Below are 16,262 nucleotides of genomic sequence, written 5' to 3' on the forward strand. Positions count from 1 at the left end.
GTTGTTTAGGGAACATAGCTGTTATCTCGGTTTAGTAACTGCTTGAAAGATCAGATAACAATTCAGTTTGGGTTTGGCAACATGAACAGCCTCATCGTAAGGGCTTCCATCTGACCTGGTCCGTCAGGGTGCAGAGCAGAAGCCTCTGTGGTCTTCATGTTAAATATACCCTTTTCAGTAAAAATATAAAATCAGGAAGAAAAGAAACATACCCTGGTTATCACTTCCTCTATTTACAGCCGAAGAAACAGAGGCGTAGAGTCCGTACCGTGGACCACCTGTGTGGAGCTGGCATTTGGGCACAGTTTGACTGTCGAGTCCACGCTCTTGCCCCCTCCGCCATTAATTCTTCTCCCCAAGCCTGTGCTCACGCTGTTGCCCCTTCTAGAATACTCCATTCTCCTTCTTCTCTGACAATGCCCACCTGCGGAAGTCCAGCGCAGAAGTCTTCGCTGACCACACCTGTCCGTCCTACACCTTTGTCTGCTTCCCTACGTGAATCTCGAGAATATCCCATTTTACTGATCCCCACGAAGAACCAGACACTATCCGAACTGCAAGGGACCTAGAAGGACGAAGGGGCGGTGAAGCCGGCAACTTGTCTAAGACCACCGAGCAAACTGTGGTAGGAGTAGGGCCTTCAATTTCTTGGACAGTGTTCCTCTCCCTGTGCTTTCTTCACCAGGTCGGCCAGCAGTGTCTCTCAAAGGGCAGCCCAGAAAACACCTGCCTCAGAATTACGTGAGGCACTTTCAGACTTTCTAAGGCAGACCCGAGAAATCTACATGAGATTCGAAAGACTGCATTCCAATAGCTCAGTACAGAACGACTAGCCCTTTAAGTTCCCATTGCACTATGGGAAGTGTAGTTTCGGATCGCCTCTCCGCTGCTTGCCCCGCCCCTGAAGGCTTCACGGAAGAAGCCGAGTGAATCCGGAGACAGCCGATTGTCCCGGGGCGGGCTCTTTCCTGTGCCGTTGCATTCTGGGAAAGGGCAGTTTCCGTTAGGTGCTGAAGGCTGAGGCGCGCGACCGGCCACACTCCCACGTGAAACGCTACGCGGGCATCGCTCCGCGGGGTAGCTCCCTGCTTACCGCGGAGCGTCCGGAAGCAGCGGGGGAACCGGAAGTAGCCCGCAGAGGCGCCGAAGGTAGACCCGGAGCCCTGAGTAAGGCGCCTCAGAGCGCTGCGTCGGCGCCATGTCCCTGATCTGCTCTAGTGAGTACTGGCCGCTGGCGATCTCAGGTCGCAGGAGGCGGGAGAGAGGAGAGGGCTAGTGTGCAGGCCGCTGCGGCGCCGGGGTCGGGCGGAGGCGGGAACGGGCCGCCTGTCAGCACGGGGTGCTCTGCCCCTTACGGCGGCGTGTATTTGGCGCAGTGTTGGCGCAGTTTACTTATCACCTCAGGTTTATTGTCGCAGGGGTCACTTGGGCCCACTGGGCAGGCCTGGGCAGAGGAGCTGGTGCAGGGGAAGCCGCCGTGGTGTAGGAGCCAGGAAACCTGAGGATTTGTCCAGCAGCAGCCTTCGATCGGCCTTGCGATGTGGCGCGAGACGCTGGGCCTCAGTTTCCCCGTCTGCGAGACTGAGAGCATTGCGTTGGGTCTCGTCGGAGGTCTCGCACGGATAGTTGGAGCCTCTGCAGTTTGCGAAGGTCACGCAGGGAGCGAGAGGCCGACGGGGCTGGAAGCCAGGTGTCCGGCTCCCAGCCGCGCGCTGTGCATGACTGATAAAAAGAGCACACACATTGGTTTACAGCACGCTTCCAAGCCCACGATCTCGTTTTGTCCTCGCAGGAATTCCCTGCGGGAGGCGTACAAATGGGACTGTAGGGCTCGGGAGGAGTGGGGCTCCTGTGGAGGGGCACAGCCAGTGCCCGCGAGAGCTGGTTGATGGGGCCAGACTGACAGCGGACCGATTATTGTCTGGTGCAGACGACTAGGCCCAGGCAGTCATAGTGAACAGTGTCGCAGAGCTGCCTTGAAGAGATTAAGTGACCTCCTCTGCCCGGAGACCTTCGGCCTCTCCCGACGTGAGCCAGTCTCCCCTGAGTGATGAGATTCCAGAGGACGCATCCGTGATCCATGTATTTCTCTTGGAGAGCCTGTGTTGGGATAGATAAGGAATTCAGCGATACCTCCATTGCCACCACGCTTGGGTTGGGGGTGCAGAGAGAGAGGGGGCAAGAGACACTGAGCCTCAGCCTGCTTCTGGTTAGTCCAAAGTGTTGCCCATGCCGGACTGCCACACCTGGAGGTGCCCCCTCCTGAGCCCCGGCCCGAGCCTGCACTCATCCACCCGATTTGTTGGGTGCTGCAGGGCGTCTGCGTTGGACTGAAGTACCAGACGGGCTGTGCTCACTGCCCTTCAGGGGGGCACTGTCTCCCAGGGCAAGAATGTGTATGAGAACTGCTTGGAGGTTGTTGGGGGGACAGGTGCACCTGTGTGAAGTGCTTAGCATCCTGGCCGGCACGGAGTGAGCACCGTGTAAATGGTTCTGGTACCCTGGTGTCTGTCATGCTGCTGTGTAGTCCCTGTGTCTCCTGATCCAGTTAGGGTTGTGACTGAGGTGGATGGCAGCTGCCTGAATGGCTTCACACGCTCTCCAGGGTGTGGAGAGTAACTCTCTGGTGTGGGTCCCCAACTACCTGTTGAAAATGAGATGGCAGGGCTTATTGACTGCATTCTGGGTGCCCAGTGCATAGGAGCTGTGTAGTAGTTAATTTTTGACCACCCAGGCTTTCGAGAGACCAATGGAGAAGCCACATAGGTAGCTGGAGAACATTTAGGGGCTAGCCTAAAGCTGCCTTGGCATCATGTGCTTCCCCTGAGTTGAGTGGATGTGGGGACTTGTTGGGCTGGTGGCAGTTAGGAATCCCCTCGGCCCCAGATTGTCTTTCATCCCAAGCCTACTGCCTGCCTTTCTCTGCAGTCTCCAATGAAGTGCCAGAACACCCGTGCGTGTCCCCCGTCTCTAATCACGTCTACGAGCGGCGGCTCATAGAGAAGTACATTGCTGAGAATGGTACAGACCCCATTAACAACCAGCCTCTCTCCGAGGAGCAGCTCATCGACATCAAAGGTACCCGTTGGTCGGCCTCAGTGTGGGCCTCTTGGCTCAGAACCTGAGGTTGGGGTAGGGGGGTTGCCTGGGTTACAGGTTTTCACACCTGACTTTCCTCTCTTGGCAGTTGCCCACCCAATCCGGCCCAAGCCCCCCTCAGCCACCAGCATCCCAGCCATCCTGAAAGCCTTGCAGGATGAGTGGGTAAGTTCCTGGGAGAAAGCTGATGTCTCCCCCACTCAGAGAGAGTATATCCCTGGACTAGGACGTGGGGTGGGGGAAGGCAGCACAGGGGGAGCTTGGTGGTGAAGTCACACAACCTGGATCCCACGCTTCTCTCTCTCGCTCATGAGCAGTGTGACTGGATTTATTGCTCTGAGCCCTGATTTTCCTGACTGTATCACATAGATTGGTGCCTGGCTTAGAGTTTCTGAGGCGTAGAATAAAACTAGAGTGTCCACTTAGTGACATCAGGGGAGTACTTTTTTTCATCAGTGTTTTGCCAGCACCGAGAGCAGTGTCTGGGACATGGTAGGTACTCGGTAAATCCCAGCGAGTGAAGGAATGCGTGCGTGCATCTTGGGATGGGCACGTTGTCTCACACGATGAAGGTGGTCAATCCACAGCAGTAGCATTATCTCCTTTAGAGAGACAACAGTGTGACGTCCATGACTGACCAGTAAATTAAAGAGTATGGTGATGGGAAAGAGCTGGCTGCCACTCGTGTGTGTGTGCCCAGCACTTGGCAGAGGGCAGGAGCCCAGGAGTGCTGCCAGCACATTCAGGGTCACTATTGGTGTTGTAGCTGTGGGGCTTGAAGGCGGCCTCCTTTCTCAAAGGCCCCCTCTGCCAGGTGTGCTGTGTTCCCCGTCCGCCCAGCCTCACGGTGGTGCTTCCCTCTCCCAGGACGCGGTCATGCTGCACAGCTTCACTCTGCGTCAGCAGCTGCAGACGACCCGCCAGGAGCTGTCCCACGCTCTGTACCAGCACGATGCCGCCTGCCGTGTCATTGCCCGTCTCACCAAGGAAGTCACTGCCGCCCGAGAAGGTACAGTCTCTGCCTGCCTTCCCCGACTTGTGGCTGCTGCTGCTGTGTCACAGCCCTTTTCTAATGTGATCTTCTCTCTCAGCTCTGGCTACCCTGAAACCACAGGCTGGTCTCATCGTGCCCCAGGCTGTGCCAAGTTCACAGCCAAGTGTGGTGGTGAGTGTCCCTGTTCCTTGCCAGCGGTGCATTTGTGTACAGTGGCCTGCCCAGCTCTCTTGCGAGTGTTGCTGCCATTCTTTGCCTGTAACCCTCACCTTTTTTTTCTAGGGTGCAGGCGAACCCATGGATTTGGGTGAGCTGGTGGGAATGACTCCCGAAATTATCCAGAAGGTGAGTTGTTCCCTCACATGGCAGGAATACGTGCCCCCTCACCTGTCACAAGCCACCTTGAGTCCAGTGTGTGTAAAATTCCATTTTTTGGGGACTGGAACTGAGCGGTGCACAATGTCAACTCCAGAACGAGACTGTCAGGGCTTGTGTTTTGTTGCCATCACTTACAAGCTTTGTGACCTTGGCTTAGGAATCCTTTCTATTGGCATCCACCTTGCCTTTAAACTGAGAGTAGTAGCACCTACTTCCTAGACACATAGGATTTTAGAAGATCTCTTTACTGATAAGTACAACTGAGCTCTTGCTATTGGAATGTTTTGCAGATGTTAAGCCATTTTGCTCCATGTTTTTATGTTTTTTTCCTATAAGGGAGGTAGGACAGGAGTTATTATTTTATAGATGAAGGATTTGAGGCTCAGGTTCAAAGACCCAGCTCCCATGAAGCAAAGCTGGGCTTTCGCTTGCGAGTTCAATGCTCTGTTTTACACATGGAATCCTCGTTTTGGGGGCGTGTTGGTGTCTTCCCAAGTGACTTAGCTTGTCACCATGCATCTGAGCTCTCCTCTTAGTGTCATAGCTTGGTCTGGAACTCTGCCTACCTGGTTTGTGTCCTTGCCCTGCACTTTGTCACCTCTGTGACTCGAGCAAGAGATTTCACTTCTCTGAGGCTCAGCTGTGAAGTAAGGTCACCAACACCCACCTTATAAGGTTGGGGTGAAACTAATGAGAGATGGTACACAGTAGCCTTTAGCGTGGAACTTGGCAGGGAACAAGTTCTCAGTGATGGTTGTGAAAGCTCACTCGGTATGCCAGCGTCCAGCGGGCCATTGTCCTGGCAAGATGATTGTCTCACACTGAGCCTGTTTCCCCTCTCTCTTCCCCAGCTTCAAGACAAGGCCACTGTGCTGACCACGGAGCGTAAGAAGGTGAGTCCTGTCCTAGAGCTAGGAGAGAGCGTTGGGCTGGAGTGAGGCGGCTGACACTAGGAGCTTTGGGTGACTGAATCTTGCACTCATCGCTGCCTTCCTTTGGGCCTTGTTCATTTGCTCAGAGAGGGAAGACTGTGCCTGAGGAGCTGGTGAAGCCGGAAGAGCTCAGCAAATACCGGCAGGTGGCATCCCACGTGGTAAGTGGCTGGGTCCCCTTCCTCCCGGGGTGGAAGTGCCTGTGGCCTTGTAGCCTTCCCTGGCTGCAGAGTTCATCGGAGCTGCTCTTCCTGCCTAGCTCAGGGTTTCCCAGTAGTACAGTGAGGGAGCTGCCGCATCTGGGCAGAAAGCCAAGCAGAATGGATGAGGAGAAGTCACCCTTGTTCTCCTGGGGCATGGAGGGAGGGTGACTGGGGGCGTTGTCAGGCTTTGTGGCCTGCCTTCAATTGACCGTGACTGGTTTGGTGTGGCTCTCTCTGCAAAGGGGTTGCACAGTGCCAGCATTCCCGGGATCCTCGCCCTGGATCTCTGTCCCTCCGACACCAACAAGATCCTCACTGGTAAGAGTCTGGGCCTGCCCAGCAGGCCCAGCCTGGGGACAAGCAGGGGAGGGCGCATGGGGACCCAGGTAGGCCTGACTTGCTGTTTTGTTGTTGTTGTTTTTTTTTTTTTTTTTTTTTTTTGGTTTTGGTTTGGGTCTTCTCCAGGTGGGGCGGATAAAAATGTTGTCGTCTTTGACAAGAGTTCTGAGCAAATCCTGGCCACCCTCAAAGGTCATACCAAGAAGGTCACCAGTGTGGTGTTTCACCCTTCCCAGGTAAGGGGTTCCTCCTAGCACCCTTGACCCTCTTTCCTGAGCCCTGTTTCAGTGGATTAGGACCCTAGAATAAATCTCTCCAGCCCCGGTCTCCTTGGTAAGGTCGGGTTGAGAAAGAGCTGACTGTGCAGAGTGGGTGTCGTGGGCATTACCCTTTACATAGGGCCTTCAAAACTGTGTTCTTCAGCCCAGCGGGAGAAAGGAAGTGTAGTTTGACAAAGCATGTTACAGTGTTCATGATGGACAGTACAGAACCACACCTTCCTCACCCACAGATACCTGATGGAGACAGAAGTGTTTACGTTCCTGTGACCGTCTGGGGGAGGGGGTCAAAACCTCATGTTGACTCTTGAAAGCAGTTTGGGTTGGATTAGATAGCGGGTCTAGAAGGTAACGCAGTAGGCCAGATGAATGCTTTAATGGGATGTGACTTCTAAGCAGGCTAGGACAGCTTGTGTCTGGGACTGCAGGACAGCGGCTGGATCTGTTTTCCAGAGAGTTAGCCTTTTCCTTGAACCTTAAGAATAACATGGACTTTCTCATAAAATGCATTTAAAATTTTTCACAACACTCAAAAGCACTGTTTTCCTTCTCACTTGGTGTTAATAGGTCTTTTGTGAGAAATGGCAGTTATTTTTAGCTTATGGCTTTTAATGTCCTGCTTAGCCAGAATCGTTGGTTGGCAATGCTGTGTGAATTCTTGCCCTGCCCCAGGCTTTGGGAGAATTCACTTGCCTCTGAAATTCCTCAGTGTGGGATGCACTAGAACATGACTTCAGCCCCAGTACTGTTTAGACCTGCTTCATGCAATTTTATGGCCATTAACTACATGTGGCTCTTTGCATTTGAATTTAAAAGATCTGGTTCCTCATTCGGGCCAGCCACATTTACTTCTTTCTTTGGTCCTGGAGATAGTGTGGGAAATAGTTGCTGTTGCGGTTATCCTTATTACTGTGAGGTGGCGAGGCTGCCTCCTCCTTCTCCTCCTCCTCCTCCTCCTCCTCCTCCTCCTCCTATTCTTCCTCTTCCTCCTCTTCCTGATGCTTTGACCATTGTAACAACAGTTACAGTTGGCTGTCTCAGGTATCATTGGGTGGGTAGGTAGTTCCAGGCAGGGCAGGGCTGACAGAAGCAAGTGTGGCTAGCCGTGGCCCGTCCTGTCTGCTTTTGTAAGATTGCCATTCTCGTCTTCTTGGGCCCTGATCTTTGGCCTCTTTGCTTTTCCTTTCAGGACTTGGTGTTTTCTGCCTCTCCAGATGCCACTATCAGGATTTGGTCGGTCCCGAACGCCTCTTGTGTCCAGGTTGTTCGGGCCCATGAGAGCGCTGTGACAGGCCTCAGCCTCCATGCCACTGGGGACTACCTCCTGAGCTCTTCAGATGACCAGGTGCGGGCCAAGCCAGGGCCCTGAAGAGGCCTGCTGGTCCCCAAGCATGAACATCAGGGGTGGAGGGGACGTCTTACCAAGTGCAGCCAGTGCCCCAGCACAGAAGAATGGCTGTTATGCTTGGGGAGCCAGCCTTGCTGGGGTTTGCTGAGCCAGGCTCTCTGCCTCTCGAAGGGCCGCCAGAGCCTGGGGACCCACTTTCTCACTGGCTCTGTTTCTTTCTTCAGTACTGGGCCTTCTCTGACATCCAGACGGGGCGCGTGCTCACCAAGGTGACGGATGAGACCTCTGGCTGCTGTGAGTTGCCTCAGGGCTGCTGAGCTCCTCTGTTTCCTGTTTATTATTTGTTCACGTTCAAGTCCTTTGCTTGTTTGTCCACGTGAAAGAGAATATTTAGCACCAGCCACTCTCGGGGCCTGGCCTTGTGCTGGGCTCAGTGAGGAAGGTGAGGAACAGAGCAGCTCTCCTTGCTGCTGGGCGCTGGCCTTAGGTCCATCTCCCTCCTCTACAGCTCTCACCTGTGCGCAGTTCCACCCTGATGGACTCATTTTTGGAACAGGAACTATGGACTCTCAGATCAAGATCTGGGACTTGAAGGTAGGAGGACATGACCTCCAGCTGAGGCCCAGGGTTGGTGTGCATTCCTATGACTCCGCAGTGCTGCTGCAATGCTGATGGCCTGGTCCCTGGGGTGTCCAAGGCCAAAGAGAGCCTGGCTCTGGGTGTGGCTGGGGCCCCTGGGCCTGCCATCACTGCTGCTCCTGCTGGCTGTCCTTCCCTGAGGACAAAGAAGGGCGTCTCAGAGGTGGGAGTTGGGTGAGCCCCGTTTTCTTTCCTCCCTTGACCAGTAGGTGTTGCAGTTTACTGCCCATCTCCCTCCTGTAGGAGCGCACCAACGTGGCCAACTTCCCTGGCCACTCAGGCCCCATCACCAGCATCGCCTTCTCTGAGAACGGCTACTACCTGGCTACGGCAGCTGACGACTCTTCTGTCAAGCTTTGGGATCTGCGCAAACTGAAGAACTTCAAGACGCTGCAGCTGGATAACAACTTTGAGGTGTGCCCCTCCCCACCTCGCAGCTGCTCCCCCTCCCCACTGGCCGCTGCTTCGTGGGATCCCTCTCCCCTGGGCCCCCACAGTTCCTGTGCCCGTGTGACCCACTCTGTTTGTGGTTCTGGCAGGTGAAGTCTCTGATCTTCGACCAGAGCGGTACCTACCTGGCCCTAGGGGGCACAGATGTCCAGATCTACATCTGTAAACAATGGACAGAGATTCTTCACTTCACAGGTAGAGGCTGGCCCTGGATCCTGAGGTCTTTGGGCTCTCAGGCTGAGGGAAATGGGGAAGCCTACCAGCTTAGGAATCTCCAGGGCTGGGCATGGATTTGTGTAGGCAGCATTTAGTCACTACCAGGGGCAAGAGCATGTGTGACTTAGGAAACAGACTTGGGAGTTAGACTGTGTGGCGGTAAATGCTAGTTAGTACTGACTTTACCACTCTTAGGCTGTGTGACATTGGGCAAATTACCTAACCTTTCTGGTGGTTCAGAAAAATGAGAATAATAGCACATCCCTAGAGGTATTGTTGTAAGATTCAGGTGACGGCATTTATAGATTAGATTGGTGCCTAGCACATAGCAGACATTTGCAGTCTTTTATTATTCAGTACCACATCTTAGTCCATTCAGCAGGTAAGACACACCCTGTCTTTGCACTAGTGGAAGGCACATGAGGGATGACTTCTCGACTGCTGCCTTAGTTGCAGCTAAGCAGGCTAGAGAGGAAAAGTGTGAGCTGCAGAAGGCAGTGGGCGGCAGGGCTGCTGCCTCGTGTTGTATGGCCCTGGGTACCTTCCTTTCCTTTCCAGAACCTTAGCTCCTTCATCTTCAAAGTGGGACTGTCGGCAGTGCTTAGCAGAGCGTGCCGGCCAGGAGCGGAGGGAGCAGGCAGGGTGCCTGGCTCTCACTTAGCTGCTGAGGGAGTGGTGGCTGCTGGGTCTGTGTTGGGGAAATTGTTGAATTGCCGTCCTCGTAGTGTTGCGGGCGGGATGTGAACACTGCTCCCACACCCCTCTTCTGAGCCTCCTCACGAGGTCCGCTGGTTTTACCCGGCATGGGACCTGGTGTTTGGATTTGGAGCTGAGTTGGGTAGAGTAGCTGCCTGGCAGCACAGGGCAGCTTGTAGCAGGGGAGCTGGTTGGCGCCAGTGTGATCCTCACTCGAGAAGCAGCGTGCCTTGACGTTCATGGATTCCCCAAGTCCCATGAACAGTGTTGTCTCACCTCTCTGCCATTGGTCTTCTCTGCACCATGTCAGGGGCCCAGGGGCCCTGGAGGTAGGACTCCTTGAGCTAGGACGAACTAAGTTACAAGCTAGTATGAGAACCAAGCAGACCAGCAAACTAACCACTGAGGTTTTCAGCTGAGCTGAAGTGCGTTTGCCCAGAAAGCTGAAGTGAGACGCGAGGCTGACAGCCCTGTCTTCGCTCATCCCGCCCATGAGTGATGGCGTGCCTGCTGTGTGCCAGGCACTGCGGAAGGCTCTGGGGCTGAACGGTGAGCAGGACGGTGGGTATGAGCCCCCAGGGAAAGCACACAGATGAGCAGGTCCACACTGCTGGGCAAGGCAAACTGCTTCGCTGTGAGCGTGTTGTCAGGGGTCAGTGTTTGGGTGTTCAGGAGGGGAAGCCTTCTCACAGCTGCCTCTTGTCTCCCTCCTCAGAGCACAGCGGCCTGACCACAGGGGTGGCCTTCGGGCACCACGCCAAGTTCATCGCTTCTACAGGCATGGACAGGAGCCTCAAGTTCTACAGCCTGTAGGCCCTGTCCCTTCTGATGGAAGTGGCCTCATCTCAGTAGCGGGGTAGAGTTAGGATCGGGGGTGGGGGGCGGCTGCTGTGGGAGGGGGGCATCTCTGGGGTGGGACATTCACATCATTTCACTCTGGTCTGGGTGGTGGCCCGAGGGCCATGGTGGCAGGGACCACCCTCAGCCGTGCAACCTCCAGGCTCTACCGGAACGGACCTGAGAGCAAGAACTGTCACCCTGCGAAGGCTCAGGGTCGGAGCCCAGAGCCTCTCCCCTCAAGGTGGTGGCCGTTCCACATATACTTTGTTTCGGTTCCTGTGAGCTGGGAGAGGCTGACCCAAGGGAACTGTGAAGGGGACGGGCATGAGGGCCCGTACAGGTTTTTGTAAACGGTGATCTAGTTTCATTAAAAAAAGACGACAATAAATGGAACCACCTCCCTGTGTCTCTATGAGGTCGGGGCGGGCGTGCGGTGCTCAGGGGGCATTGGCACTGCCGGGAAGCCCATCACTCCTTTCCCCTCACAGTGCTCTCACTTTTTTTTTTAAATTGCACTGCAGAAACAACACATCTACTGGCCTCGATCCTGTGCTCTAGAGAGGGCTTCAAGTCCTTTGTGCTGCCACGCGCCTCGTGGGCTTAGCTTCTCACACAGCCTGGGAGGGAGGGTGAGAGGGAGGAGAGCAGGGAAGGTGAACTGCACCTTGCTGTGAGGACCTGTGGGCCTGTCAGTGGGGTTCTGCAGCTGTAGCTGTTGGAAAACTGGTCCCCAGCTGACCAGACTCAGGAAGATTTTATTGACTGGCTGCTGAAAATGTGAAGTAGAGCTGACTCCCGGGTTCCCCAGGCAGTGAACAGTCGGACAACAAGTGGGGGAGGGGGCTTGCTGGCACAGGAGGTTCCAAGGCCAGGGTGAACGGTGTGGAGAGGAACAGAGAGGCCCAAGTAGCTAAAGTGCTGGCCAAGGGTGGGTGACTGGGTGCTGCCCAGGGAGATAAAAAGTACACCTGACGAGGCTGTGCTGGTGGGATGTTGGAGCTGGAAGCCTGCTTGGTGTTGGTTGACAGAACGAGGTCAGAAAGAGGCAGCTGGTGATGACAGGTTGGAAGCAGTACTGGGAGGGGAGCTCGGGAGGGGTTGGGGTGAGGTATAGTGCATTTGTGGGTGTGGTACAGGGTGTTGTGCCGGTCAGGGTTCCGTGGTCAAGGAAGTGGTGTTTCCCTTGGGAGTCAGGGTGCTCAGTATCCAAAGCCCTGGAGAAGCCCGCAGTAAAGAACCATTTAACTGTTTAACCCAGTCTCCTCAGCTGGTTAACCCAGTCTCCTCAGCTGTTTAACAGGCGAACCTTCCTGGTGTGTGCACGTTTCCCTGGAATGCACCCTTTTTCCATGCCACAGGTTTATTTGTAAACTGCTTCACTGAACAGCATGGAGTGCGTAACTCTTGTTTGGCTTGGGGCCAATGGGCGACTGTCGCAGAGTGGGCTTACGAGGCGCTGTTGGGACACTAACAGATTTCCAACCAGCCTACTGTGTACCAGTTTGAAGGTAGGGTTCAGGTACACTATACAGTTTTGTTTTTTGAAAAAAATTTTAATTTATTTGAAAGACAAAGTGATACAAATCTTTCATCTACTGGTTCACTCCCCACATGGCTGCAGTGGCTGAGGCTGGGCCAGGCTGAAGCCAGGAGCCAGAAACTCCAAGTACTTGGACCATCTTCTGCTCCTGTCCCAGGTGCATTAGGAAGGAGCTGGATCAGAAGTGGAGCAATCAGGACTCAAACTGACACTCCAGTATTGAATGCTGGTGTTGGCAGTGCCTCAATCCACCTCGCCACAACACTATTTCCCAGGCCCCCGCCCCTTACGACTGTACTAGTTTATATAATCTCAACTAGTTTTAGGTATTCTGATATATTTCTAAAGTACTAGTTTAAAGAAAAGACCTGTCATTCAGTTCCTCCGAGTCAGGAGGAAAGGGAGTGGGGACTCCTGCTGAGGAGAGGCGGGCTGAGGGTACTTTATGGGTGGAGGGAGGTGTGATTAGAGGTCGGGGAGGCCTGGGCATGATGTGGGGACTGTCAGACTCCAGGGCTAGCAGAGCACTGAAATTATCTAATGGCCTCTGAGTTAGGTGCCTTTTTTTTTTTTTTTTTTTTTTTTAAGATTATTTGAAAGGCAGAGTTAACAGAGGGAGAGGGAGCGGGAGACAGAGAGGCCTTCCATCCCCAGATGGCCACAGTGGCCAGAGCTGGGCCAGCCTGAAGCCCATTGGGTCTCCCATGTGGGTGCAAGGACCCAAGCACTTGGGCCATCCTCTGCTGCTTTTCCAGGCACATTAGCAGGGAACTGGGCAGCCAGGACTCGAACTGGCACCCATATGGGATGCTGGAACCGTAGGCAGTGGCTTTACCCACTACGCCACAGCGCCGGCCTCGATTGGGTGCATTTTAGCAGGCATTTTTCAGATCTGCCTTTGCAGGAAAATTAGGAAGGAGATATTTAGGGACCGAAGCTCTTGGGTGATTTGGATTAGGGATGCTGTTGTCTCCCTGAAGGTGAGTGAAGCACATGATGTGTCCATACATAAACGTGTTTTTCTAGAGGCAGAGGTTTTTTTTAAAGATTTTAACAGATATAAACATTGTACCTATTGATGGAGTACGTTGTTGTACATATATATTGTGTAATGTCCAGTCATGATAAATGTGTTTATCACTTCAAGCATTTAACATTTCTTTGTAGTAAAAACACCCATAATAGAGAAGTCCGCAGTACCTGAACAGCACCTGTAGTCACCCTGCGGTGCTGTGGTGCAGCTGTGCAATAGAACCCCAGAACTTGGCTGTTAACCTAGTTACAGTCAGTCAACCTTGCCCCTGCCCTCCCTCCTCCTCTCTCCTCCCTTCACTCCCTAGCCTCTAGTAACCATTATTTTTTAACTTCTATGAGAGCACCTGTTTTTGTAGACTCCACATGTGAGTGAGATCATGTGACACTTGTCTTTCTGTGCTTGGCTTATTCACTCAGTGACCTCCAGTTCAAATGACAAGATTTCATTCTTTTTATGACCGAGAAGTTTCCATTGTGTATACATGCCACTTTTTTTTTTTTTTTTTGGTCATTCATCAGTGATTGGACACTTAGGTTGTATCCATTTCTTGGTGAAATTGGTAGTTTTTTATTATTAAATATTTATTTACTTATTTGAAAGGTAGAGTTAGAGAGAGAGAGAGAGATCTTCCAACTTCTGATTCACTCCACAAATGGCCTCAAGGGCCAGGGCTGGACTGGACCGAAGCTGGGAGCCTGGAACTCCATCCCAGTTTCCCGTGTAAGTGGCAGGGGCCCAAGGATGTGGGCATCTTCATGTCTTTCCCAGGTGCATTATCAGGGAGCCAAATCAACTGGAGCAGCTAGGACTGGAATTCTCATCCATGCAGGATGCTATTGTCACAGGTGGCAGCTTAACCCACTGTACCACAACCCAGACCCCTGGGGTTGGTAGATTTTTTTTTCCCCCGACAGGCAGAGTGGACAGTGAGAGAGAGAGACAGAGAGAAAGGTCTTCCTTTTGCTGTTGGTTCACCCTCCAATGGCCGCCACGGCTGGTGCGCTGCGGCCGGCGCACCGCGCTGATCTGATGGCAGGAACCAGGTGCTTCTCCTGGTCTCCCATGGGGTGCAGGGCCCAAGTACTCGGGCCATCCTCCACTGCACTCCCTGGCCACAGCAGAGAGCTGGTCTGGAAGAGGGGCAACCGGGGCAGAATCTGGTGCCCCAACCGGGACTAGAACCCGGTGTGCCGGCGCCATAAGGCGGAGGATTAGTCTAGTGAGCCGCGGCGCTGGCGAGTTGGTAGATTAGAAAAGGCTCACCTTTTTTTTTTTACCTATATTGTCAGGCTTACAAGTTTTGTATTTAGGGTTCAAGAGCAGTCAGTAGTCCTGGGTGTCCAAAGGCAAAGTGTTTGGTGGTGATTTAACCAGGGGTTAATGGCGTCCTGTGTGAACTCGGGCCTTCTGATGAGCAAACTTCATGTCGCTGCTCCACTATTGAAGGCGAGAGGGCATCTACACTGTTATGCTTGACCTTGGAGCACTAACCCAGGAGGTCCCTTGGGGGCAGTGTGGTTACACTTGTCTCCCCGATAGAGGCACAGTGGTGAAGCTCTTCCCTGTACACAGGATGATGCTGCCACATGGGTGCTATCTATATTCTGTGGTTGAGGAAACGGGCTCAGAAAAGTGCTGTGGCTAATTGCCACCCAGTAAGTCACAGAGCTGGTGCTTTAAGCTGTTTGGTTTCTGAAACCTAGCTGATTACCCCATCATCTGCTAAGACCAGCATGGGCCGCTGATGAGCCACCCCACAGCTTTCTAGGAGTGTCAGGGTTATGCGTGGGATCTGGACAAGCCCTGCCCTGCAACTCGCTATCATGTGTGTCTCTCCACACCTGGAAAAGAGCTCAGGGGCCTGCTTCATAGGCCTGCTGAGGACTGCATGAACTAACAGATGCAGAGAGGCTATTGGCACATGTTGACTACTGTTCTCCCATCTTCTGGCTCCTGGTAGCCCCCAGTACTGTGAGGTCCTGGTGGCCTGCAATGCTTGACATCCATGACAAAGGTTTGGACTGACTGCCTTCGTCAGTGGGCTCTGATGACAGAAAGTGGCTGGACCTTAATTTAGACAGAGAAACAGGAGTCTGCAGATAAAATGCAGCAAAGGTCTGGAGTTCTGACAAGTGTTGACAGTCTTGCAGGTGCTTTGAAAATAGAGGAAATCAGGGGACAGGAGAGGAGACAACAGCATTTTGAAGCAGCCGAAGATCTCCAGACAGAAATGGAACAGGGTGAATGGTGTCCAGAAGAGCTACTGACGGTCCCACAGCCCATGGTGCAGTAAGAGGGCTGAGGGCAGGTTCAGGGGCACATGGGCTCTGTAGGAAGTAGGGCAGTGAGGTGTGGGGAGGAGCACCCAGCAGAGATCCTGCAGCGGGCCAGGAGCAGGAAGTCTAAGCTCTCACAATTAGACTCAAAGTTTGGGACAGATCTCTCTCTCTCTCTCTCTCTCTCTCTTTTTTTTTTTTTTTTTTTTTTACAGGCAGAGTGGACAGTGAGAGAGAGAGAGACAAAGAGAAAGGTCTTCCTCTACCGTTGGTTTACCCTCCAATGGCTGCTGCGGCCAGCGCACTGCAGCCGGCGCACCGCGCTGATCCGAAGCCAAGAGCCAGGTGCCTCTCCTGGTCTCCCATGCGGGTGCAGGGCCCAAGGACTTGGGCCATCCTCCACTGCACTCTCGGGCCATAGCAGAGAGCTGGACTGGAAGCCGGGCATCCGGGACAGAATCTGGTGCCCCGACCGGGACTAGAACCTGGTGTGCCAGCGCAGGCAGATGATTAGCCTATTGAGCCGCAGCACTGGCCTGGGACAGATCTCTTAACCAACATTTTAAATTTTTATTGTGAAATAACCACTCCAAAGTGTCTAAACATATGGTACCATGTGAAGAATGATAACCATCCCAGCCACCAGTTAGCTGAAGACAGAGGAGAAGTAGGGTCGTCTCAGTGTCTCCCACAAAGGCATCCCTCCCTCTCCCACACAGAGAAAACTGGGAAATTGGGGCATGGTCATTCCTTCATTTTTTTTAATGTAATTTTTGTATTGCATTGGAACTGTTCTGTTTAATGATGAAATAATTCAGTCTGCTTTGTTTGACTTCACTTGATCAATATTAGGTTTTTTTATGAATTACTTTTTTAAATTACTTATTTGGAAGGCAGATAAAGAGATATTCCATCTGTTTATTCTCTCCCCAAATGCCTGCAACAGCCAGTGCTGGGCCAGGCTGAAGCTAAGAGTTGTGAGCTTGGTGCGGGTCTCC

At 53.2% G+C, this 16,262-nt stretch overlaps 1 protein-coding gene across 1 annotated transcript; it reads left to right on the plus strand.

Annotated features, from left to right (window-relative positions):
* The first annotated feature begins 975 nt into the window (after positions 1-975).
* Positions 976-10,805, plus strand: PRPF19 (pre-mRNA processing factor 19). The gene is made up of 16 exons (XM_008272046.4): positions 976-1,217; positions 2,929-3,078; positions 3,188-3,264; positions 3,967-4,108; positions 4,191-4,264; positions 4,376-4,438; positions 5,323-5,364; positions 5,490-5,564; positions 5,849-5,924; positions 6,072-6,181; positions 7,413-7,568; positions 7,796-7,865; positions 8,080-8,165; positions 8,454-8,624; positions 8,750-8,855; positions 10,288-10,805. Exons 1-16 carry the CDS (start codon positions 1,199-1,201, stop codon positions 10,383-10,385), a joined length of 1,515 nt encoding a protein of 504 aa, XP_008270268.1. The 5' UTR covers positions 976-1,198; the 3' UTR covers positions 10,386-10,805.
* The last annotated feature ends 5,457 nt before the right edge of the window (positions 10,806-16,262 follow it).

This window comes from Oryctolagus cuniculus, chromosome 1 (assembly GCF_964237555.1).
Source record: "Oryctolagus cuniculus chromosome 1, mOryCun1.1, whole genome shotgun sequence".
NCBI lineage: Eukaryota > Metazoa > Chordata > Mammalia > Lagomorpha > Leporidae > Oryctolagus > Oryctolagus cuniculus.

Bases quoted from the DNA above. Each gene is read 5' to 3' on its own strand.
- PRPF19 (XM_008272046.4), top strand. The intron at 4,109-4,190 runs GTACAGTCTCTG...CTTCTCTCTCAG, and splicing joins AGTCACTGCCGCCCGAGAAG to CTCTGGCTACCCTGAAACCA. The intron at 7,569-7,795 runs GTGCGGGCCAAG...TTCTTTCTTCAG, and splicing joins TGAGCTCTTCAGATGACCAG to TACTGGGCCTTCTCTGACAT.